Source organism: Callorhinus ursinus, unplaced genomic scaffold (genome assembly GCF_003265705.2).
Source record: "Callorhinus ursinus isolate GAN/ISIS: 27379988/994484 unplaced genomic scaffold, GSC_fseal_2.0 scaffold46, whole genome shotgun sequence".
Taxonomy (NCBI): domain Eukaryota; kingdom Metazoa; phylum Chordata; class Mammalia; order Carnivora; family Otariidae; genus Callorhinus; species Callorhinus ursinus.
Window position 1 is genome coordinate 1,835,880 of NW_027397108.1, and position 24,183 is coordinate 1,860,062.

The window sequence follows — 24,183 nt, forward strand, 5'->3', positions numbered from 1 at the left end:
GGGTGAAGGGGGGTGGATGGGTGTAGAGCTGGGTGGGTGGTAGGTAGGAGGAAGGAAAAGAGGGAAAAGAAGTGTCAAGCAATTAGCCAGGCATACAAACCCCCAAACGACCTTAACTTTCCTCACCTACGGCATTTATAAAGAAGTGGGGTAATTTAAAGGATGTTGCTATTATACAAGTACAAGGCACTAGTGTAATATGCATTCTCATATGACGGGTCTATTCAAGGAAGGGATGAGGCGATGGGTTCAATAATCAGGTCAGCTGACCAGTCTATGCATATGAGAGAATTAGCTCCCTTATGATGCATTCCAATTAAAACAGAGCTCCTTGAACCTTCAAATACTGTGAACTTAGGTATGCCCAACTACATGCAGTAGATATATACATTGTATATGTATATATATATGTATATACATATCCAATATATATTGACAAGATTCTCAGGCTTGAGCACACATTCATAAAACACAGAGAACATTCCAGATCTCATTCCAGAGCTGCCCACTGCCCCCATTGTTATAGATCCACAGGCTACAGAGGTTTACATAAGGTTGGCAGCAAACCCAGAAATGGAATCCACACTTCTAATCTACATCCACATGGATAGATTCCCTCCTTCCTCCCTTGTAAGAATGCAAAAGTAAAATTTATTATAAATATATCTCTGTTTCTATGGGGCTCCTGGGTGGCTCAGTCAGTTAAGTGTCTGCCTTTGGCTCAGGTCATGATCTCAGTGTCCTGGGATCAAGCCCCTCATCTGGCTCCCTGCTCAGGGAGTCTGCTTCTCCCTCTCCCTCTGACTCTCCTCCTTGCTTGTGTGCATGCTCTCTCTCTCTCTCTCTCTCAAATAAATAAATATCTTAAAAAAAAATCTCTTTCTTCAGAGATCCATTTATTTTCAGCAGTCTGGGTTGGCATGGTGTGAAATTCAAAAGCAAATACACATCTTTTTTTTAAGGTTTTATTTATTTATTTGACAGACAGAGAGAGTGAGAGAGGGAACACAAGCAGGGGGAGTGGGAGAGGGAGAAGCAGGCTTCCTGCTGAGCAGGGAACCCGGATGTGGGGATCGATCCCAGGACCCTGGGATCATGACCTGAGCTGAAGGCAGACGCTTAACAACTGAGGCACCCAGGCACGCCACAAATACACATCCTTAAAAAGATTTCCAGATGGCTTTTTTGCTGCCTTCCAATCAACCCCCAGTCCCCATACACCATTCATACACGGTCTCCCCATCGACGTGCCTCAAAAGTTAAAGTCATTATTGAATCATCATTATTACTGAAATCATCACTCTTAATGACTCTGAAATCAATAGCAAGTATACTCTGGAAAAAAAGACAAGCTTATATAAATGAATTCTATTAAAGAAACCAGCTTGTGATCGGTGACTATCCATGATCCTAACCTGAAGACAATCATACCCCAGGGACACCTGGCCATATCCGGGAGCATTTATCAATCACAGCTGTGCGGTGCACCCAGCATCTGCTGGGTAACGGTCAAGCATCCTAGAACGCACAGGACCGGTCTCACAAGCATCCATCCATGTGAGTAGCGCCCTGCTAAGAAATCTGATGCTAAATCATGAAACAATTTCCTAAGCAGTTTCAACAGGGGATATCTACGGACATTTGCTGCTTCTCCTTAAACCCACGGTCTCACATGCCCCATAAGGTACCATGAGCACTTGGGGGATGATGTAAGAGGACCATGGTTCTGGAAACAGAAGGGACTTACTATGTGACCCACCTGCTGCAAATTCAGCAATGTAGAACTTTTCTGTATTAGGTTTTTACTGCTGCCTAACAAATCACGACATATTTCGCAGCTTAAAAATAACAGCCATTTATCAGCTCGCAGTTCTGCAAGTCAGAAGTCTGGGCACAGTGTGACCAGGTTCTCTGCTCTGGGTTTCCCAAGGCCTGAATCAGGGTGTCAGCCAGGGCTGCATTCCTCGCTGGAAGTTCTGGGAAAGAATCCACTTCTAAGCTCATTCAGGTTGTTGGCAGAATTCAGTTGCCTCCAGTTGTAGGACTAAGGCCTCTGTTCCTTGCCAGCTGCCAGCTAGAGGCCACTCTCAACTGCTAGGAGCCACCGGCATTCCTTACCACGTGGACCCCTTGATCTCCCAAGCCAGCAATGGAGACGGTCACATGTCAAATCCCTCTAGCTATGAACCTCTTTGACCTTATCTGATTCTGTAGGATCATATGATTATCGGGTCAAACCTACCTGGAAAATCTCCTTATCTTAAGGTCAACTTATTTGAAGGCTTGACGACATCTGCAAGATCTCTTCCCAGCAGTACCTGAATTAGCGACTGGATGAGTAACTGGGAGGCCACGTGTGCTAGATTCCCAGAGAGCTGATAATTTCCCAAAGCTGAGCGAAGGATACAGGGGAACGCTATGTATTATTTTTGCAACTTCCTGTGAGTCTAAAAGTATTCTAAAATAAAACGTCTTCAAAAAGAATAATTCTGCCGAGATCACGTAACTAGCAAGTAAAAGTGATGGGCTTCTAAAAGCTCACGCATTTTAACATGCCATCCTGCCCTCTTAAACTATTGCACAAGGCATTTCTAAGGTGACAGGGCCTCTGAAGCCCCTGGCATTTTTCTGGACCAGGGGGTTCTCAATCTGGACTGTACATGAAAACCAGCTGGGGAGCCATCAAAAAATACACATGCTCGGGCCCCATTCCCAGATATTCAGCTTCAACTGGTCTGGGGTGGGATCTGGGCATCTGTGTTTTTTAAAGCTCTCTATGCTAAGAATCACTGATCTATGTGGAATTTAAGAAACAAAACAGAGGATTATAGGGGAAGAGAGGGGAAAAATAAAACAAAACAAAATCAGAGAGGGAGACAAACTATAAGAGACTCTTAATCACAGGAAACAAACTGAGGGTTGCTGGAGGGGAGGGTGGTGGGGGGAGGGGTAACTGGGTGATGGGCATTAAGGAGGGCACATGATGTAATGAGTACTGGGTATTCTGTAAGACTGATAAATCACCGAACTCTACCTCCAAAACTAATAATACATTATAGGTTAATTAATTGAATTTAAATAAAAAAAGAATCACTGCTCTAGACATGATTTAATCATTGTTACATATGCAGGATTAAACAGAAATTAGTATTTGCTTTACACACGAAAAGAATCCTTTTAGAAGCATGGAATTCATTTTGCCTTAATGCATCTCACTGCAAAATGTCTGTAAAGCCCTGAGATAAGACCAAGATATAGGAAAATACAGGATATACATATGTGTGTGTGTGTGTGTGTGTGTATAAACTATATATAAAGAACAAGAGTGCATTTAAATAGCCTTTTCTCTCCACCACATCACTGTGCTGCCTAAAACAGACCTACTCCATAACAAAGGTTGGGGAATAATTGCATTCATTCTTTATCAACAGAGTATTAATTTTGGGTAACTCTTCATTTGCCTCCTGGAAGTGGCAAAGGACACTATGAAAGAGAGATGAGGAATCATAAAATCACATAATGAACCCAGAGACCCTAAAAAGCAGTGTCTGTGTTAGGTTTTTCTACTGGAGAGAGAACTTGGGAAATCACCAGAGAGATAATCTCCTTTTACTAGCTTATGTCAGTCCCTTTCAAGTGCCGTCTCTCAAATAAGGGTAGCCGACTTCCAGTAAATGAGTGGTGTGCATTATATAATTTATATTAGAAAGCATGCCCCCTTGACTGGTAGTAGTAATAAGGGCAGATAAAATATTCCGGAGCTCAGCGGCATGAATAAGCAATGAAAAGAACTGAGCTGCAAATGAAATCCTTGGATACATCAAAGGCGTCCCTTCAGGAGAGGTGAGCGTGACATCCAGATAGAACACTCTCACCAGACTTGTATTATGGCATTTGAGTGTACTCTGCCCTGTAATTGGATAGAGAAACCGTGGGAACAGGCTTTCATGGAAATAACTGGATATAACTGAAAGCGAACTCCTGGGTTTCTGGACAGAGGATGGGTAGGAAGCCGGGGCAAATGGTTTGGGTCACGAAAGCCTTAATGGGCAGTGCTCCCTGGGCCTGTTTCTATTTGGACTTCAGGAATTAATCAGCACCATGTGACTTTCTTAGGCTCATGAAAAACAAAGGTGAAATGAGTTCAAAGGGAACTTTGCATGATTTACCACCGAGGTGATAGCCAGTGATGTTGGGCGGCTAATGTCAGTATCAGCAAGGAAGAGCTAATGTTTAGTATGTGTTTGGCACCTCAGTTTTTCACAAAGTAGGTCTCTCGGTGTCTGTCTCTTTCATGGAATATAGAATTTCATGCAACTACGAAGACTCATGTATATACATGTTTTCTTCAGCTACAGCAAAAAAAAACTGGAAACAAACACATTAACCAGAAGGGAATGATTAAATATGTATCGGTTATAAGAATAAGGTAGATGTACATGTATTGATAAGGAAGGAACTCCAAGATATACATTATTTTAAGCACTCCCCCTTCCCATCAAAAGAAAATGCTTCAGGAAAAGTGTTGGCTAATACGATTTACGTACATTTTAAACGTGCACACATGCATGCGGGCACACACATACACAGAAACACACACCCAGTCGTAATAAACTCTGGTTTCAAAAGGAACTTCAAAGCATTAACTGGAATCCTTGGCTTGCTGTGCATCATCCCTGACTTCCTTCCATGCATTAATTCACATATCAGTACATAAGTGAAGACATAATTTGGTCTTGTTCAGATATACAAGATGAAATGAGCGTGGCCCTCTGAGGCTTACAGAGGAGAGAGCAAATAATGTCCAGAGCCCCATACACTTGCTCTCACGTAGGATATAGGTTACCACTGTGACATCACTGCTGAGTAAGGCACATGAAACACCAGGCACCCAAGGAAACGTGGGCCTCCTTCCTGGAAAGCAGGAGGTCCTGCATGTAGAAGGAAGACCAGTGAGGTCAAAGAGCTGAGTCAGACAAAGACAACAGTGATGACATCACTGGGTACGCTGGAGGCAGTGTTGCTGAAAGCTAGCCATCCTAAGACAAGGAAGAGGGGGTGGGGGTGGGAAGCATGAATTCGAATTATCTCAGAGCCAAAAAAATGTATTTTTTATGCTTCACCTAGTTTGAGATGGAGTTATTCTACTTGCCAGTGAAACTTCTAGGACACACAAATAAGAACAATCTGTATTTCAATTCACACGAGCCACCCCTGCCTGCCCCCGTTAGCGTACAGGTCGGCTGATGGGAGTTGGAGCAGGGACAGTCACACTTACACGTCGTGATGCATTCCATAAAGCAAAAACGATAGTCCCAAAGAGGATCCAGCAGTCCTGTTTCCCCTGAGAAGATTCCTTGGGGATATGTTTAGGACACGAATTCAGCGCCCGCTGGGTTGGGACCCTCTGTGAAGCTTTTTCTTTCCTTTCCTCAAATTGACACCTAGGCTCTACCCACAACCCATGGAATTCTCTGAGGAAGGTCCTAAATATCGGATACTGGGGATTTGTTTTGAAGGGCCTAGGTCTTTTTGAAATGCATGGAATAAAAAATGCCACTTTAGACCTTGAATACCCAGATGCTCACTGGCAGTTAAATGTTAATGAAGGCCTCGGCCTGTGTCTTAGCTGAATTCTCCTCTCCATGGCTCCAGTTTTAATAACTCAGGAAGTGCTCAATAAAGAGAAACTATTCTTATTATCTTGGCGAAAACTTTCGCGCCTGTGGGTGGTAAGGATGACGGGCATTAGCCAGCTTTGGAAACTCCTTTATGGAAGGAGGTTTGCAATAATGATGATTATTCCTCTCTTGTTACCACTACTAACGTTACTACTATGTGCTAGGCACTGGTTTAAGCATTGCACGTGGAGTATTTTTCTTCCAATTCAGTATCCGTAAGCCCCATTATCCTCATCTTACCAATAAAGAAATTAAGCACAGAGAGGATCAGGAACTTGACCTGAGTTGTGCAGTTAGAAGAGGCCAGAGCTGGGACTTCTAAGTCTGAGCTTGAAGCCAGTGTATTACACTGCTGTCCCGTAAGCACCCGATCCAAACCTTTATGGATTTGTTGATCCTTCCTCTTAGAGTCTTTATCTTTCTCTCTGTTTCCTTTCTTCATGGTAGATAATGTAGTGGTGACTTTCCCCCACAAAATCTCCACGCATCCTCAGCCGGATGTTACCACCACCCAGGTGCCCTCTTCCTGTTCTGACAGGCTTGAGGAGGTCCAGAAATGGAGCCATTTCCTTCCCACACACTCTCCTAGTCCAAAGTCAAGAGTGATAATCAAGGATGGAGCACCCAGTGCACGTCGGGCTAAGCACTCCTCCTGAGTCGCCACAGTCCCCCAAGAAAAAGAGAGAGAGAGATACAGTCTACGTTACAGATGAGAAAACAGGTGTTGAGCGAGGCAGAAAGTGCGGTTCTCACAATTCTGGAGCCTGGGGGGCGCTTTCCTCCAGGGGTCACCCTCTAACAGGCATAGAGAGCACGGGGAAGGGTCAGCCCTTTGCCCTCCCATGTAAGAACCCCTCACATCAGGCTTGGGATCCCACTCTCTGGCAAGAACCTCAGCTAGGTTTTCAAAAAAGAGATTGGCCAGCATTTTGCTAAAAGTATTGCTATGAGCAAATAATTGTCTTCACAAATCACCTCTGAAGAGTGGCCAAAAAGAAAAAAAATCTTTTTACCCTTGGTGAATCAAGAGCCTAAGAAAACATCTCTGATTGGGGAGAGCCTATATCCAAAAACTTATGAATACAGCCCAGTCTAATCCTTAATTTCACATGATCCTCTCAAGTGACTGAAAAGTTCCAAGGGGGTGTATGTAATTCAGCAAACCCCTGTCTAGCTAACAAGGTCCCCACAAAGCAAGAGAGCCTGGTCTCTTTCGGCCTGTCTGGAGTAAGGTCATTTAACTTCAACCCTTTTATGAATGGAAACCAGCTTTCTAAAGACTGCTGTGCAGTCAGTGGCCAACAGCAGACAACTCAATGGCCGAGCCTTCTGAGTCATAAAATACCTCTGAAAAGGGGAGATCAAAGCTGCCCTACCGCCTATTGAAATGGGACTGCTTCCAAAGCTCCTCGCAGGGACCCAGGCTCTCTGGAGGATGGGTCCCTGCAGTCGCAGTCTAAAAGGGACACTAGTGAGAAAGACACGAGGACACCGGGGCAGCCAGCCATGCAGGAGACACACCACTTACGGTTTAATTGCTGGGGAGAAAGAGAAAAGAAACGAAAGAAAAACTAAAAGACAAAATTAGGCGGTGTGTCAGGAATGGAGGCTGGAGGGATCTCCTGCAGCCTTGATCATGGCACACTTTCCAGGGAGCCCCTGATGCGGTGGTGAGGCTGGGTCCTGATCAGAGATGACCGAAGATGCCAGCAGACCATTCCGCCACTCTTGCCGGCTGGGCATTGGCGGAGGTTATTCATCGAAGGTAAAGTACCAAGTACCCTTAGTACAGATCTGGGCAGGAAAGCAAGATGGTGGCAGTGTCTGCATGCCTTGTCTCTTGCTCTTCACCTTGTGCATGGAGCTTGGTGTTAAGAGTCTGTTAAGCAAGGGGTGCATTTCCCCAACTGGAACCCCTGGTAATTAGGTTTATCAGGTACCAATAAAGTGCAATTAATCTTAGATCTAGAAGTTGCTCTTTCATGGTGAACGCAGAAACCTGGACAAGTTGTTGATGGAAGTAAGCCTTAAAGAGAGGGGGGCAGTCCAATTAGTATTACAATTCCACCTCCTGGAGCTTCACAATGCACATTAGCATATTAAAATGTGTGAAATGTATCACAGAGAAGACTCTGTCTAATTGCATTTAAACCTAACGTTTCCCTCACTCTATGGGAATATCTGGCCATGAAACCACTTATATGGTCCTGAAATCCTTTTCTCCCTGGAGTATCTCTCACCCGTAGAAAACAATACATGATATATCTTTTTGGGGGAAGCATTGCTTTGATTTTCTTGTCACTACCAGACTGTGAAGAGATGCTCCTTGAAAAAAAAAGTTTCCAAAAAAAAAAAAAAAAGTTTCCATGACCAAATAAGTTAGGAAAGTTCTAGTTGTAAACAACGGTCTTTAATGTAGGCATTTCTAAGTTGTTAATATGTTAATTTGCCTGGTAAAGCTCAGAGAGGTGGCCTTAACACTAATTTGACTATGCTTCCCCCATTTTTAAAATCCTACTCCATGAACGTTTTCTGTAAACTGGAATATGGCATCCAACTTGTTTGCAACTTTATACCATGCCCTGAACTGAAGCTCAGCAATAGTTGTTGAACAAAATAACCATTCAGTGTGTCCTTCCAGTCAGCTCTTAAAATAGGACATTTCCATTAAGTTTCAGAATGGGATCAGTGACTCAAACCAATAGCATTTTTTTTTCCCAAAAGCAATTATTAAAACAATTTGCCTTATGTTCATAGTCTTGATCCAATCGTCCTTTAACGTTAGTATGCATTAGGAATCATTTGGGGAATTAAAAACACACATTCCTGAGCTTACCCTTTTTGACCTTCTGTTGTGGGTAAAGACATTCAAATTTTCAACACCTCAGGCAAACTTAAGGCAGCTGATTGCACTCTGAAAAACACTGTCCTAATGAAAAGGAGCTCTAGGGTGAAACATTTTTGAGCAGAAAGGCCTTTGGGTCTCAGAAGACAGAACTAAGAAATACAGGGGAAAGTCATGAAAAGGTAGGTGGTAGTTCAACATCAAGAAGAATCTCCCAACAATGGTGCCGGCTTCCTGGAGGTAATCACGTTCTCCTCTTTGTGGTAGTCAAGGAGAGGCTAGATATAGTAGAAGGGATGTACATGGCAGATGGTGATTAGATTAGGTTAATTGTGACCCCAAGACTCTGCAGCAAAGTTTGCAAACCCAGACACCTCTTCCCAGAGTGCAAGGCAGTCAGATGTAGGGTGCATCGAGTGCACGTTTGCTCCTGTGTAAAGGAATTTAAAATTTTTAAAAATAATCCTGCCTGGACATCACGGTGGGCAGGATTGGCTCAGGGAAGTGTGCAACTTCTGTTTCGACCATTATTCTAAGTAAATAACTACCTGCTCAACTCCTGAATAAAGTGAGCCCTTTCAGTTGTGGGGAGGCGATGGCATTTAAGAAAATATTTTAAGCAGGGGCAGAGCAAGATGGCAGAGGAGTAGCAGACCTGAATTTCATCTGGTCCCAGGAATTCAGCTGGATAGGGATCAAACCATTCTGAACACCTATGAATGCAACAGGAGATCGAAGAAAAGAATAGCAACAACGCTCTGAACAGAAAAGCGACCACTTTCTGAAGGTAGGACGTGCGGAGAAGTGAATCTGAGGCGATATTTGGGGGGTATCGACGGCAGGGGAGGGGGCCTCCGTCGGCCGCTTCTGGCAAGTGCTAGAGCCGCGGAGCACAAAATCGGAACTTTGAGAAGTCGGCTCCGCTAAGGGACCCTCGCTCCAGTGGCTAAGCGGAGGGTGGAACCCTCATGGGACAGTGTGGTCTCAGGACCCTCGGGGTCACAGAAAGACCAGGGGGTGCCTGAGTGCGGCAGAGCTCCCAGGTATCGGAGCGGGGAAGCCGGCTGCAGAGACGGAGCCGAGGCACGGGCTCTCAGCTCGGGGTGGCCATAAACTGTGATCCTCGGCCCAGTCGGACCACTGCTCCTCCAGCAGGGACCCAACAAGCGGCAGAGCCGGGGAGACTCCCCTTCCTCCCCCGGGAGGAGCGGCGCGGGAGCGCACCGCAGGGATCTGCTGGGTTTGGAGACTCCACACGGGGTCGGGTGCCAGAGATAGAAATGCTCGGTCACAGGCCGGGTGAGCGCGGAGTGTGGCCGGAGACCGGGGACACGGGAGTGACTGCTTTTCTCTGGGGGCGCACTGAGGAGTGGGGCCCCGAGTTCTCAGCTCCTCTGGGCGGAGAGTGGGAGGCCGCCATTTTCACCCTGGTCCTCCAAAGCTGTACCAGAGCTTGGAGGGAACAAAAGCTCCTGAGAGCAAACCTGAGCAGCTTGCTTAGCCTGGACCGACAAGGGCGGGGCAATTCCGCCTCCGGCAAAGACATTTGGGAACCACGGCAACAGGCCCCTCCCCCAGGAGATCAGCGAGAACAGCCAGCCAAGACCAAGTTTACCAATCAATGAGAATGGCAGAACTCCAGCGCTAGGGGAATACTGCACATAGAATTCATGGCTTTTTTCCCATGATTCTTTACTCTTTCAAAGTTAATTTTTTTTAAACTTTTTCTTTTTCCCTTTTTCAACCAACATCTTATCAATCCCTTTTTCAAAAAATATTTTTTATTTTTCGAGTCATATTCTACCCCTTCATAGTAGTTACCCTTATTTTTGGTGTGTGTGTATATATATATATTGTTCTCTCTTTAAAATTGTGAGATACAGTTTCTTCTAACAGATCAAAATATACCCTAAATCTCTAGTGCATGGCGTTGTTCTAGTCTCCTGCCTGATCACATTCTCTCCCTTTTTTTCTTTTTAATACTTTTTCAACCAACTTCTATCTTATCAATTCCTTTTATATACTCTTTAATAATTTTCATCTTTACAGTCATAGTCCATCCCTTCATCGTATTAACCCTTATTTTTGTACATATGTAAGTTTTATTTCTTTAAAATTTTGGGAGGCACTTTCTTCTAACAGACCAAAATACGCCCAAAATCTAGTGTGTGGCACTGATCTGTGCACCAGCCTGATCATATTTGATCATAGTCTGTTTTGCTTTGTTTTCGTTTGTTTTTTTCTTTTTCTTTTTTTTTTCTTTTTCTTTTTTCTTTCTTTCCCTTTCTTTGCCCCCGGTTTCAGGTCTTTTCTGATTTGTTTAGTGTATATTTTCTGGGGACGTTGTTACCCTGTTAGCATTTTGTTCTTTTGTTCATCTATTCTCTGGACAAAATGACAAGACAGAAAAAATCACCTCAACAAAAAGAACAAGAGGCAGTACCAACTTCCAGGGACCTAATCAATACGGACATTAGTAAGATGTCGGAACTAGAGTTCAGAATGGTGACTTTAAAGATACTAGCTGGGCTTGAAAAAAGCATGGAAGTTATTAGAGAAACCTTTCTGGAGAAATAAAAGAACTAAAATCTAACCAAGTCGAAATCAAAAAGGCTTTTAATGAGGTGCAATTAAAAATGGAGGCTCTAAGTGCTAGGATAAATGAGGAAGAGAGAATCAGTGATATAGAAGACCAAAGGATGGAAAAATCAAGAAGCTGAGAAAAAGAGAGAGAAACAACTACTGGATCACGAGGGCAGAATTCGAGAGATAACTGATACCATAAGACAAAACAACATTAGAATAATTGGGATCCCAGGAGAAGAAGAAAGAGCGAGAGGGGCAGAAGGTATACTGGAGCAAATTATAGCAGAGAATTTCCCTAATTTGGGGAAGGAAACAGGCATCAAAATCCAGAAGGCACAGAGAACCCCCCTCAAAATCAATAAAAATAGGTCAATGCCCGGACATCTAATAGTAAAATTTACGAGTCTCAGAGACAGAGAGAAAATCCTGAAAGCAGCTCGGGAGAAGAAATATGTAACCTACAATGGTAGAAGCATTAGGCTGGCAACAGACCTATCCACAGAGACCTGGCAGGCCACAAAGGACTGGCATGATATCTTCAGAGCACTAAATGAGAAAAATATGCAGCCAAGAATACTATATCCAGCTAGGCTGTCACTGAAACTATAGAAGGAGAGATAAAAATCTTCCAGGACAAACAAAAACGAAAGGAATTTGCAAACACGAAACCAGCCCTACAAGAAATATTGAAAGGGGTCCTCTAAGCAAAGAGAGAGCCTAAAAGCAACATAGACCAGAAAGGAACACAAACAATATACAGTAACAGTCACCTTACAGGCAATACAATGGCACTACATTCATATCTTGCAATAGTTACCCTGAATGTAAATGGGCTAAATGCCCCAATCCAAAGACAAAGGTTATCAGATTGGATAAAAAGACAAGACCCATCAATATGCTGTCTGCAAGAGGCTCATTTTAGACCTAAAGACACCCCCAGATTGAAAGTGAGGGGGTGGAAAACCATTTACCATGCTAATGGACACCAAAAGAAAGCTGGGGTGGCAATCCTTATATCAGAAAAATTAGATTTTAAACCAAAGACTATAATAAGAGATGAGGAAGGACACTATATCCTACTTAAAGGGTCTATCCAACAGGAAGATCTAACAATTGTAAATATCTATGCCCCTAACATGGGAGCAGCCAATTATGTAAGGCAATTAATAACAAAAGCAAAGAAACACAATGACAACAATACAATACTAGTGAGGGACTTTAACACTCCCCTCACTGAAATGGACAGATCATCTAAGCAAAAGATCAACAAGGAAATAAAGACTTTAAATGACACATTGGACCAAATGGACTTCACAGATATATTCTGAACATTCCACCCCAAAGCAACGGAATACACATTCTTCTCTAGTGCCCATGGAACATTCTCCAGAATTGATCACATCCTAGGTCACAAATCAGGTCTCAACCAGTACCAAAAGATTGGGATTATTCCCTGCATATTTTCAGACCACAGTGCTTTGAAACTAGAACTCAGTCACAAGAAGAAAGTTGGAAAGAACTTAAATACACGGAGGCTAAAGAGCATCCTACTAAAGAATGAATGGGTCAACCAGGAAAGTAAAAAATTAAAAAAATTCATGGAAACAAATGAAAATGAAAACACAACTGTTCAAAATCTTTGGGATACAGCAAATGCAGTCCTAAGAGGAAAGTATATAGCAATACAAGCCTTTCCCAAGAAACAAGAAAGATCTCAAATACACAACCTAACCCTACACCTACAGGAGATGGAGAAAGAACAGCAAACAAAGCCTAAACCCAGCAGGAGAAGACAAATAATAAAGATCAGAGCAGAAATCAATGAAATAGAAACCAAAAGAACAGCAGAACAGATCAACAAAACGAGGAGGTGGTTCTTTGAAAGAATTAACAAGATTGATAAACCCCTGGCCCGGCTTATCAAAAAGAAAAGAGAAATGACACAAACAAAATCATGAATGAAAGAGGAGAGATCACAACCAACACCAAAGAAATACAAACAATTATAAGAACATATTCTGAGCAACTCTATGCCAGCAAATTAGATAATCTGGAAGAAATGGATGCATTCCTAGAGATGTATTAACTACCAAAACTGAACCAGGAAGAAACAGAAAACCTGAACAGACCTATAACCACTTAGGAAATTGAAGCACTCATCAAAAGTCTCCCAACAAAAAGCCCAGGGCCAGATGGCTTCCCAGGGGAATTCTACCAAACATTTAAAGAAGAATTAATACCTATTCTTCTAAAACTGTTCCAAAAAATAGAAATGGAAGAAAAACTTCCAAACTCGTTTTATGAGGCCACCATTACCTTGATCCCCAAACCAAAGACCCCATCAAAAAGGAGAATTACAGACCAATATCCTTGATGAACATGGATGCAAAAATTCTCACCAAAATACTAGCCAATAGGATCCAACAGTACATTAAAAGGATTATTCACCACAACCAAGTGGGATTTATCCGTGGGCTGCAAGGTTGGTTCAACATCCACAAATCAATCAATGTGATACAATAAATTAATAAAAGAAAGAACAAGAACCATATGATCCTCTCAATAGATGCAGAAAAAGCATTTGACAAAGTACAGCATCCTTTCTTGATCAAAACTCTTCAAAGTTTAGGGATAGAGGGTACATACCTTAATATCATAAAAGTCATCAACGAAAAACCCACAGCGAATATCATTCTCAATGGGGAAAAACTGAAAGCTTTCCCCCTAAGGTCAGGAACACGGCAGGGATGTCCACTGTCACCACTGCTATTCAACATAGTATTAGAAGTCCTAGCCACAGCAATCAAACAACAAAATGAAATCAAAGGCATCCAAATCGGCAAAGAGGAAGTCAAACTCTCACTCTTTGCAGATGATATTCTTTATGTGGAAAATCCAAAAGACTCCACCCCAAAACTTCTAGAACTCATACAGGAATTCAGTAACGTGGTAGGATATAAAATCAATGCACAGAAATCAGTGGCATTCTTATACACCACCACCAAGACAGAAGAAAGAGAAATTAAGGATTCGATCCCATTTACAATTGCACCCAAAACTGTAAGATCCCTAGGAATAAATCTAACCAAAGAGGCAAAGAATCTGTACTCAGAAAACTATAAAATACTCATGAAAGAAATTGAGGAAGACACAAAGAAATGAAAAAACTTTCCATGCTCATGGCCTGGAAGAACAAATATTGTGAAGATGTCAATGCTACTTAGAGCAGTCTACACATTCAGTGCAATTCCCAACAAAATACCATCCACTTTTTTCAAGGAAATGGAACAAATAATCCTAAAATTTGTTTGGAACCAGAAAAGACCCCGAATAGCCAGAGGAATGTTGAAAAAGAAAAGCAAAGCTGGCAGCATCACAATTCCAGAGTTCCAGCTCTATTACAAAGCTGTCATCATCAAGACAGTATGGTCCTGACACAAAAACAGACACATAGATCAATGGAACAGAATCGAGAGCCCAGAAATGGACCCTCAACTCTATGGTCAACTAATCTTCGACAAAGCAGGAAAGAACGGCCAATGGAAAAAAGACAGTCTCTTCAACAAATGGTGTTGGGAAAATTGGACAGCCACATGCAGAAGAATGAAACTGGACCATCTCCTTACACCACACACAAAAATAGACTCCAAATGGTTGAAAGACCTAAACGTGAGACAGGAGTCCATCAAAATCCTAAAGGAGAACTCAGGCAGCAACCTCTTTGACCTCAGCCACAGCAACTCCCTCCTAGAAACATCGCCAAAGGCAAGGGAAGCAAGGGCAAAAATGAACTATTGGGATTTCATCAAGATAAAAAGCTTTTGCACAGCAAAAGAAACAGTCCACAAAACCAAAAGACAACCGACAGAATGGGAGAAGATATCTGCAAATGACATATCCGATAAAGGGCTAGTATCCAAAATCTATAAAGAACTTCTTAAACTCAACACCCAAAGAATAAATGATCCAATCAAGAAATGGGCAGAAGACGTGAACAGACATTTTTCCAAAGAAGATATCCAAATGGCCAACAGACACATGAAAAAGTGCTCAACATTGCTCGGCATCAGGGAAATCCAAATCAAAACCTCAATGAGATACCACCTCACACCAGTCAGAATGGCTAAAATTAACAAGTCAGGAAACGACAGATGTTGGCCGGGAAGCGGAGAAAGGGGAACCCTCCTACACTGTTGGTGGGAATGCAAGCTGGTACAGCCACTCTGGAAAACAGTATGGAGGTTCCTCAAACAGTTGAAATTAGAGCTACCATTCGATCCAGCAATTGCACTACTGGGTATTTACCCTAAAGATACAAATGTAGGGATCCAAAGGGGTACATGCACCCCGATGTTTACAGCAGCAATGTCCACAATAGCCAAACTGTGGAAAGAGCCAAGATGTCCATCGACAGACAAATGGATAAAGAAGATGTGGTATATATATACAATGGAATATTATGCAGCCATCAAAAGGAATGAAATCTTGCCATTTGCAATGACGTGGATGGAACTGGTGGGTGTTATGCTGAGCGAAATAAGTCAATCAGAGAAAGGCATGTATCATATGACGTCAATGATATGAGGAATTCTTAATCTCAGGAAACAAACCTTGTGTTGCTGGAATGGTGGGGGGTTGGAGGGATGGGGCGGCTGGGTGACAGACATTGGGGAGGGTATGTGCTATGGTGAGCGCTGTGAATTGTGCAAGACTGTTGAATCACAGATCTGTATTTCTGAAAAAAATGATACATATGTTAAAAAAAAAAAAAGAAGATAGCAGGAGGGGAAGAATAAAGGGGGAGAAATCAGAGGGGGAGATGAACCATGAGAGATGATGGACTCTGAGAAACAAACTGAGGGCTCTAGAGGGGAGGGGGGTGGGAGGATGGATTAGCCTGGTGATGGGTATTAAAGAGGGCACGTTCTGCATGGAGCACTGGGTGATATACACAAACAATGAATCATGAAACACTACATCAAAAACTAATGATGAGATGTATGGTGATTAACATAATAAAAAAATAGAAAAAAAAGAAAGTATTTTAAGCACAGTTTAATTCTGAATTATTGAGGCAAATTCCCTGCTGGAGAAGTCCTCACTGGAATATGTAAGTATACAGGTAGGCATGCCTGTACCTATGTCTATATTTTACTATTATAACCCTCCTTTGTTTTTTCATTCTCTCCTGGGGCTTCCCTGACAATCAAGATCATGGTTAGTTTTCCCATGGGTGCTTTGTTCTTGAAAGGTGACCTAATGTCCTGATACACACTGCATGCACTCCAGGAGATTGCTGTAACCCCTAAAGGCATTCTGATGCCAGTCATCCAGCTCCACTGAGGTAGAAACCGTGGTGTGGACACCTCCCAGTCTCCTCCATCTCACGTCAGCTTCTGGATCGATGCAAGAAGAGTTGCTCATCTCCTTTAGCATGTTAACTCTGAGGAGTCACTCCAAAAAGCATTTAGTGGTTCATCCCTCTCCTGAATTCCTAAATCATTCACTGTTCTGAATCTGTTATAGTAGTTGCCAATTAACTTTAGCAAAGGTATGAACCCCTTGTTTGGCCAAAGAAGCAGGGGATGTCTATGTGCTCTAGGTGGCCATCAAAAGGAATGAAATCTTGCCATTTGCAATGACTGCTTCTTCATTGCAAGAAGAAGAAATTCTTCCTGCCATGATTATTTCTCCATCACTATCTCTCAATGTTCCTAGTCTAGTGTCCCCTCACTGAGCTCAGATGATGTCACATGGTTCACTGCCACTATTTGATAGGTTTCACAAGCAGATCAATGCATTGTTAGAGATTCGGAGCCATAATAACAGAGATGTTAAGTCAGCAAAGCAGTGTTTTTGCTCAGAACTCTTGTTTCTATTTACAGAGAAAAGGAAAAAACACCATAATACAGGCTGGAAACATTTATACTATCTGTCTACATGATATGGACAGATCACAAAAGAGAAAATACAAATGGCTGATAAGCATAAGAAATGGTACTCAACTTCATCAACCATTAAGATAACACAAGCTAAACCCATATAATGTGGTACCACTTCATACCCATCAATTCAGTAGCTAAAATGGAAAACAGAGCATAGTAAGTGTTAGCGAGGATGTGGAGCAACTGGAATTCCCATACACTCTGATGGCAGTACAAATTAGTATAACTGGACCCAACAGCTCATTGTGAGGTAGACTTCCAAGAGAATGTCCATATGCTCACCAAGAGGCATATGCAAGAATGCTCTGTAGTACTCCAGAACAGCCCGCAGCAAAAACAACTTAAAAGCCCATCAACAATTGAATGGAACCACTGAAATAGTCCTACAGAGGAATACTGTATAATTTTACTTACATAAAATATTCAAATAGGCAAAATTAAGCTACGTTAGAAGTTAGGATAGTGACTAGGAAGGGGGACACGGCGGGCTCTTCTGGGGGCACTGGTAACGAATGTCTTGTTTCATCTCCTTGGTTGTTACACTGGTGTGAACTTTGTGAAAATTCATTAGGCTGTCGTCTGTGATTTTTGCATTTTTCTGTATATATGTTTTATACTTTTCTGTATATACATTATACTTCCACACAAGGTTATAAAAATTAATTCCGAGTGGTGTCCAGTTTCTCAGTTGTATTTCTATTCTCTTTCATGTTTTTCTTGTTTTTTTTTTTTCTTATTGAGGATGGGTGTATGTGTTTGTGTTTCACAGTTGTTTAGCTGGGTCATGGAGAGGTGGGTAATGCAATGGGGGTAAGCTTGATTCTCGCCCTATCCCATAGCAAGCGGGTCTGGCCAGGGTCAACACATCGGATAATCAGAGTCAGATGCCTAGAGGTGGCAGTGGCCTGAGAAATAATTTTACAGGATTCAGGAGAGAAAACTGAGACCTAGAGAAGTTATTTAACTAAGTACATGCATCTGGTCTGTTGAGCAGTGGGGACAGAATCTGAATTTCCTGCTTCCAATTCACCTGGGCCTTATGCACAGGCACACATGACTGTCAGTTACTTCTTCCACATTCATCACAATTTTTACATCATGATGGAAATTTTTAACTTGCCTCATTCCTAGGTGTTCAGTGATCACTGGCTCCCTCTGAATCTCCTCCTTAGGAGAAATAACCTGACATCTATTAATATGAGGCAATTGATCAGATTTCCTACCATTTTCGGAGAGTGGATTCCCAAGAGAAATCACCATGAGGTGGCTAAGTTTTGCTGGAACTAGAACAATTATAGGGCGATTATTCCCTGCCAGGAACTGCTATTTTCCATGGAAGCATTTTCCATGGAAGAAGTCACTTAATCCCTGCACCCTTGTGATGTAAACCCTCTTGTTATACCCATTTTAGAGATGAAGACACTAAGACACAGAGAGGTTAGTAACTTGTCCAAAGTCCTACTTACTAGTGAGTGCTGGGGTACAATGATCCTGGACAGACTGCTCTTAACCACCTTTATGTGGAATGAGATAGTTTAAGCTGCTATGGTGAGATGCCTAACCTCCTGAAGATGTTAGGATACTGGAACAGACAGAAGAGGGGGCAATATGTGAAAATGCCCAGAAAAGAGCAGGAGACTCATCACAACCAAGCCAAACAAACAAAAAATCCCAGGATTCATGTGTGTGAGTGTGCACGTGTGTGTGTGTGTGTGAGTGCACACGTGTGTGTGTGTGTAACCATGTCAGAATATATAGGTCATTAGTGAGTTATACTGATCGTCTAAATTGATCAAGCTAGGTTTAGAATGGTTAAATCTTTGCTTCACTCTATGCTTCAAAGATTATACCAAAGAATATCAAAACTCTGTGATGAAAGGAATTAGCTAAATTTCAGGCCACAATGTGAAAAATAAGTTAAATAATAAAGTTTTACTAGCGGAGAACATGGGAGTTTTCATTCACTGGCACCCACACTAGCCCCTCTTGCTCTGTGTCCTGATGTACCATGTCCATTACCAACTACACCCTCAAATGGGCTTTCTCACACTTTCCTTCTTCCAGCCATGCCAGAGCATCACCATGAGGTGTCTCAACAGACACACACTCTGATATCCATTCAAGATACTTGTCAATTGCAGTGCGAACCCAGAACCCCATTTACTGCTTCATAGATTTGAATGAATCCTGAGACAAGTATCCTCTACACCAACACCCTTGTCCTGGAGCTCCACTGTTGAGGATTCCACAGAGAGGAAAGAACACTTGTCCCAAATCCTTTTCAAGTGCTTTGCATCCTGGATGCCACGCTCAAGCCTGCCCGCCCTCAAGCACACCATACCACATTCTGAAAGGATGTCCTATGTGAGCAGGACACCAACAGATTAGCTAAAAGAAAACAAAAGGCCTCCCTACTACAGTGAAGGCTGGGCTTCACGGGGCGGCTGAACACAATTTTGCATTGAAATACAGTTTTCCCATTTCAAAGCAATGTAGAGGCATGAAGCTTGTTAGATTTATATAATGCCTGGGTCTCCCAAGACTTTACAAAGCGAATGGCATCCATCAAATTAATTTCCTTGGGGATCGTCTCAAACACGGAGAATAAAGAGGCCCAGATCATTAAACATCAAAAGAATGTTCTAAATGGTAATTAAAGTTCTATTATATTTTCTTTTTCTGGGAGCAGATTAGAGTAATTCAATTGAGAATATTATAAGTATCAAAGCTGACAGTGTGAATGTGTCGAGTTGGCTGGAAGAATACTTAATATTGCAGACATCTGTTCATTCAAGTTACACAAAACACACGAGAGAGGGAGTCGACCCCGAGTGTGGGGTACTTACCAAGCCGGCACACGTAGACACAGCAATAGAAGATGAGCTGTCATTTCTGATAAATCCCTGATAGAAACATCGCTGCACTGCGGGTTCCCGAGTCTCTGAAGCCCCATCTTTTCCAAGTACCTGGACAATAAAGTGACTGCTCAAAATCGCCGAGGGCTTAAGTTCTAAATGTAGTTCCTGTCCAAATGCTGAAAATCGGTAGTGCAGGGAGCTGTGGGCACTCTGCGCCGATCGCTTTTTCCTGCCGTTGTGCAAAATGTCGTGTGAAATATACGACCCTCCCGAGTCCACTTCTACCGGGGTGACAAAGACGTAATCTGCAATGGGAAAGGTTTAGCTGTCAGCACCCAGAACCCACAGTGCCAAAGGGTCACCCTGCAATAGGCTTAAGAGCAAATGCGCAGCTCAAAGGTGGCTCCGTTCCTACCGCCGTGCACCTAGATCCACAACAATTCAGAGCAGCTCATGAAGAGAGCTCTGTGGCCTTTGCCATGAGCTCTGTGACAGTAATTCCCACAAAAAACGAAAAGTCAAACACAGGCTTCATGAATGTCGAGAATGTTTGTGGAAAACGCCACAACTCTCTCTCTCATGGCCTGGAGAGACAGATGGACTTAGTAGATGAGTCAGAGCCATCCATACAAAGTGATTTTTTTTTTTTTTTTTTAGAGACAAAACAACAAAAGGAGAGAAAAGAACAATTTTTTTCTTTCAGGAGATTAACATCTTTGTGTTTAAACTGAATTGGGAGCACTTGGGGAGGCCGAGCTTAAATTTCAAATGATAACTCACAGTGCTAAGTAACTTGAGATGGCATCCCAGATAATGAGCGCCTACTGGCAGTTTCCTATTTCCGATATTAACTATATGTGATAATAAAACCCCAGCACTCGTATGGCTCTGAACATTTTACTCTGAGCTTTTACAGGGACAATCCCATTTCATTGTAAACATAAAATATAGTGGATGCATAAAAATGCCTCAAAATTGTCAGAACTTTCCTATAGAGTCTGAGGTTTAAAATTGCTCAGACATGTTGGTGGGGGAGTGTCAGTCAGGGGACACCTGGAAAGACATGTTTCAAAATACTTTCCCCATTGCTCTCTAGAGAAGCACTAATTGCTGCTTGTTCTAAAGGGGAGGAACTAAAAAAAAAACTATTTGCTGCTGGAAAATTGCAGCCGGCACACTGTTTTCTATCACAAAACGTTGAAACTGAAAAGTATCGTCACAAGATGATTTGGAGCATGGCTTCTGCGTGTTCAAACACACTCTGAATTTCCACTTTCTAGGCACAGAATGGGAAACTAATTTGGAAAGTGTTTAGAAAGATTCCGAATAACTAAGAGGCATGTTTGAGTCACTTGGGTCCTTGGTTATTGGAGGAGGAAAAGAGGAATTTCCCTTTTCCCAAAATAGTCAACAACCAAATAAGAAAAGCTCAGGAATGAACAGAAGCCCTGTAGCTAACAGGGATCAATGAGGGATATTCTAAAGGAGCCTACGTTTGGGGGGCGGGGAATCCCAACAGGATCATAACTTTCAACTGTTTTCTTCTGTATGAACCATCTGTGACTCTTATTGCTTGAGCAATTCCCAGTCTCACAATGGACTTTATGTCTTGCCTCTCCTATTTTCTCCTTGCCTCCTTTAACTAGAAATACTATCTAACTGACACACGTATTAAAAAACAACTAGAAAACTTTTCTCCTCTCTTAATCTTAACACACACACACACACACACACACACACACACACACACACACACACACACAAAACCTCAGCAGGCCATACACGATTTCTCTTTTAAAAATCTGCCATGTTGTTTTACAGGTATGCAACTCTTGATTAAATGCAAATTTTTTTTAGCAAAAAACCACCTCCTTCCTCCACCGTACTAAAACCTAAGTGTGAAAACCCCGCCTGCACGTGCTCCAGTCTCTGCAAGAAGTCGTTTCTTACCTCCTTGTCCAGACCCACCCAAAACTCTGCCTGCTCCTATTTAGGAGGCACTGGGGGCAGCCTTATCCAGCCAGCCTTCCAAGCAATCAGCCCACAAAGCGCCCTGCCCCAAACAGAGCTACTAGTTTGTTTCCAGTGGGAGAATGAGCAGGTGGATGGTAATACTCAGTCCTCGACAGAAGGAGCGGCAGTCAGAGCCTCCTGTAGAGAGTGATCTAATCAGTCCGCTCAGGGGATGCTTAAAGATGAGGTCCTTACAGGTGGTGGCTAGAACAGAGGGAACTACATGTGGAACAATGAGGGGTTGTTTTAGAAACTGCAGCCGGCCTCTCCCGGTGGACAAAAAGTGAATTTCTCAAGAGTTAATTCCTGGCTCTCCCCGGTCCCCTCACTCACCCACATCTTCCCAGCCCTTACTCCATGACTCTGCCATCTCCCCTCTCCCCAGTATGCCTTGCTCTCCCACAGCAGCGGGAGATAACCCTGCAAGGCTAAAATTTCTAGAATCTGGGTTGGACATCACGGTCTTGCTAGACACCTGGATCAGCTGTTCTCCTGTAGCTGCCGCGAACAATGACATCAAGGATTTTTCATTGGGTCCCAACAAGAAGTTAATAAATGACAGACGGGAAGAGTGTTCTGGGACCCTGCAGTTGGGAACCTCAGAAGAGATTAAAGCCCCAGAGACCTCAAGCTACCTGCTCTCCTCTCTCTAAAAGCAGTTTTTGGGAATCCATGACACAAGGACAGGGGAAAGCAGAAAAGCAAAGGAAGATCAGGAACACAAACGGACAGGAAGGTGAGAAGGAAAGATGGGGGGAGGGAAGGGCTCACATTTTTTTCATCTCCCACCAAGAATTAGCTCCTGCAGGCTTTTCCAGAGGAGGAAGGAAATGAGGAAGGTGCCTTTTGATATCAACCATCTAGTCCACTTCCTAATTTCTCACCACAATAAGGATTTTTTTTTTTAAACAAGCCATTTGTGAACGAAGGAAAGTACTGTTTTCTCATTTATGGGACTTACAGCTTGAGGCATTGATTCTTTTGATAAGTTCAGAGCCCTTGCCACATCCCCACCACCCCCCTCTCCAAACAGGAGCCCTATCCAGGACGCGCGCACACCTGCCAGGCGAGGGGTGGGTGGCGGAACGCGCCTTTCTACTTCTCTCTCTTTGGGGGGGAAAGAAGGGGCAAGTGCCTGGAAAGGCCCTTCTGGGGATGGGGAGCAAATACGAACCAACGTTTAGTCCGCCGCCGCCGCCGCTGCTGTCACTGGCTAAGGCTGCGGCGACCGACGCACAACAGAGGCAACACAGCTGGAGCGCCTGCAAGAGAAAAGGCGACACCGCGCGTGAGGGGGCGCGGCGGGGCTGGCGCCGGGCGCCCCTGCCACCCGCTCTCGGCGCGCCCCGCCGCGGGCACCTGCCTTGGCCACGCGCCCCAGCCCCGCCGGACCGCACGGCGGGCGCGAGCGGGCGGCGGGGAGGGCGCACGCGAGCAGGAGGGCGCACTCCATGGTCAGGTGCGGGCGCGGCGGCTGCGGGCGGCCGGACGCGGCGGGCGGAGCGCACTGGCAGCGCGCATTCTCCCCGCCGGCCCGGAGCGCGGCGCTCCAGGTGCGGCGCCAGGTGGGAGCCGCCGCCGCTCACATCGCGGGCCGCGCACGCCTGGGCCTCCCCTCCTCCGGCCGCCCGCGCGCCCTCCCTGCTGCCGGCGCCGGCCCGCCGAGCTGCCTGCCTGCCGCTCCCGGGGGGCACGGGGGCTCCGCGGGCCCGGGCTGGCGCGCGTCTCCGAGTGCAGACGGCCGGGGGTGGGGGGGACTCTGTCCGTGCCTGCCCGCCCGCTTGCCCGCCAGTCTGTGCGTCTGTCTGTCTGTGTGAGCGTCTGAGGCTCCCGGGGAAAGCAGCGCCAGCTGGCTCCCCCAGCGCGCCGAGCCGAGCGCCCGCCTCTCCACCGCACGGTGATTGGCGACCAGCGGCTCCCGGGCCCGTCCGAGCCCCCGGGCTGGTGCAAGGGCGTGGGATCCCCGGCTCCCGCTCCGAGGGAGGAGGCCGAGGGGGAGGGGAGGTGGGGGAGTGGAGGAGAGGGAGGGGGGAGAGCGCCCTGGGTCAGGCTTGGAAAACGTAATTTAAGCGCACCGCGGGCTGAGCTGAGAGGAGGCAGGCTCAGGTAAGTGGCGCGACTCCTCTGGCGGCCTGTGCAGTCTTCTCTTGTACAAGTCTTCTGGCCAGACAGCCTAGGTATTCGGCGTTCTGAACGCCTCCCGAGTGCCAGGTGCTACCCCCCCCCCCCCCCATTGCATTTACCTCCGGCCCCAT

General features: G+C 44.4%; 1 protein-coding gene across 1 annotated transcript in view; it reads right to left on the reverse strand.

Moving 5' to 3' along the window:
• The window catches only part of ADAMTS18 (ADAM metallopeptidase with thrombospondin type 1 motif 18), a 144,832-nt gene extending 120,649 nt beyond the window's left edge, over window positions 1-24,183 (reverse strand). Inside the window, exons 1-3 of the mRNA XM_073882296.1 lie at window positions 24,172-24,183; window positions 23,103-23,901; window positions 19,904-20,220 (exon numbers count right to left, since the gene is read on the reverse strand). Coding sequence (XP_073738397.1) covers window positions 19,904-20,220; window positions 23,103-23,901; window positions 24,172-24,183 — 1,128 coding nt within the window. The remainder of the gene's footprint in view (window positions 1-19,903; window positions 20,221-23,102; window positions 23,902-24,171) is intronic.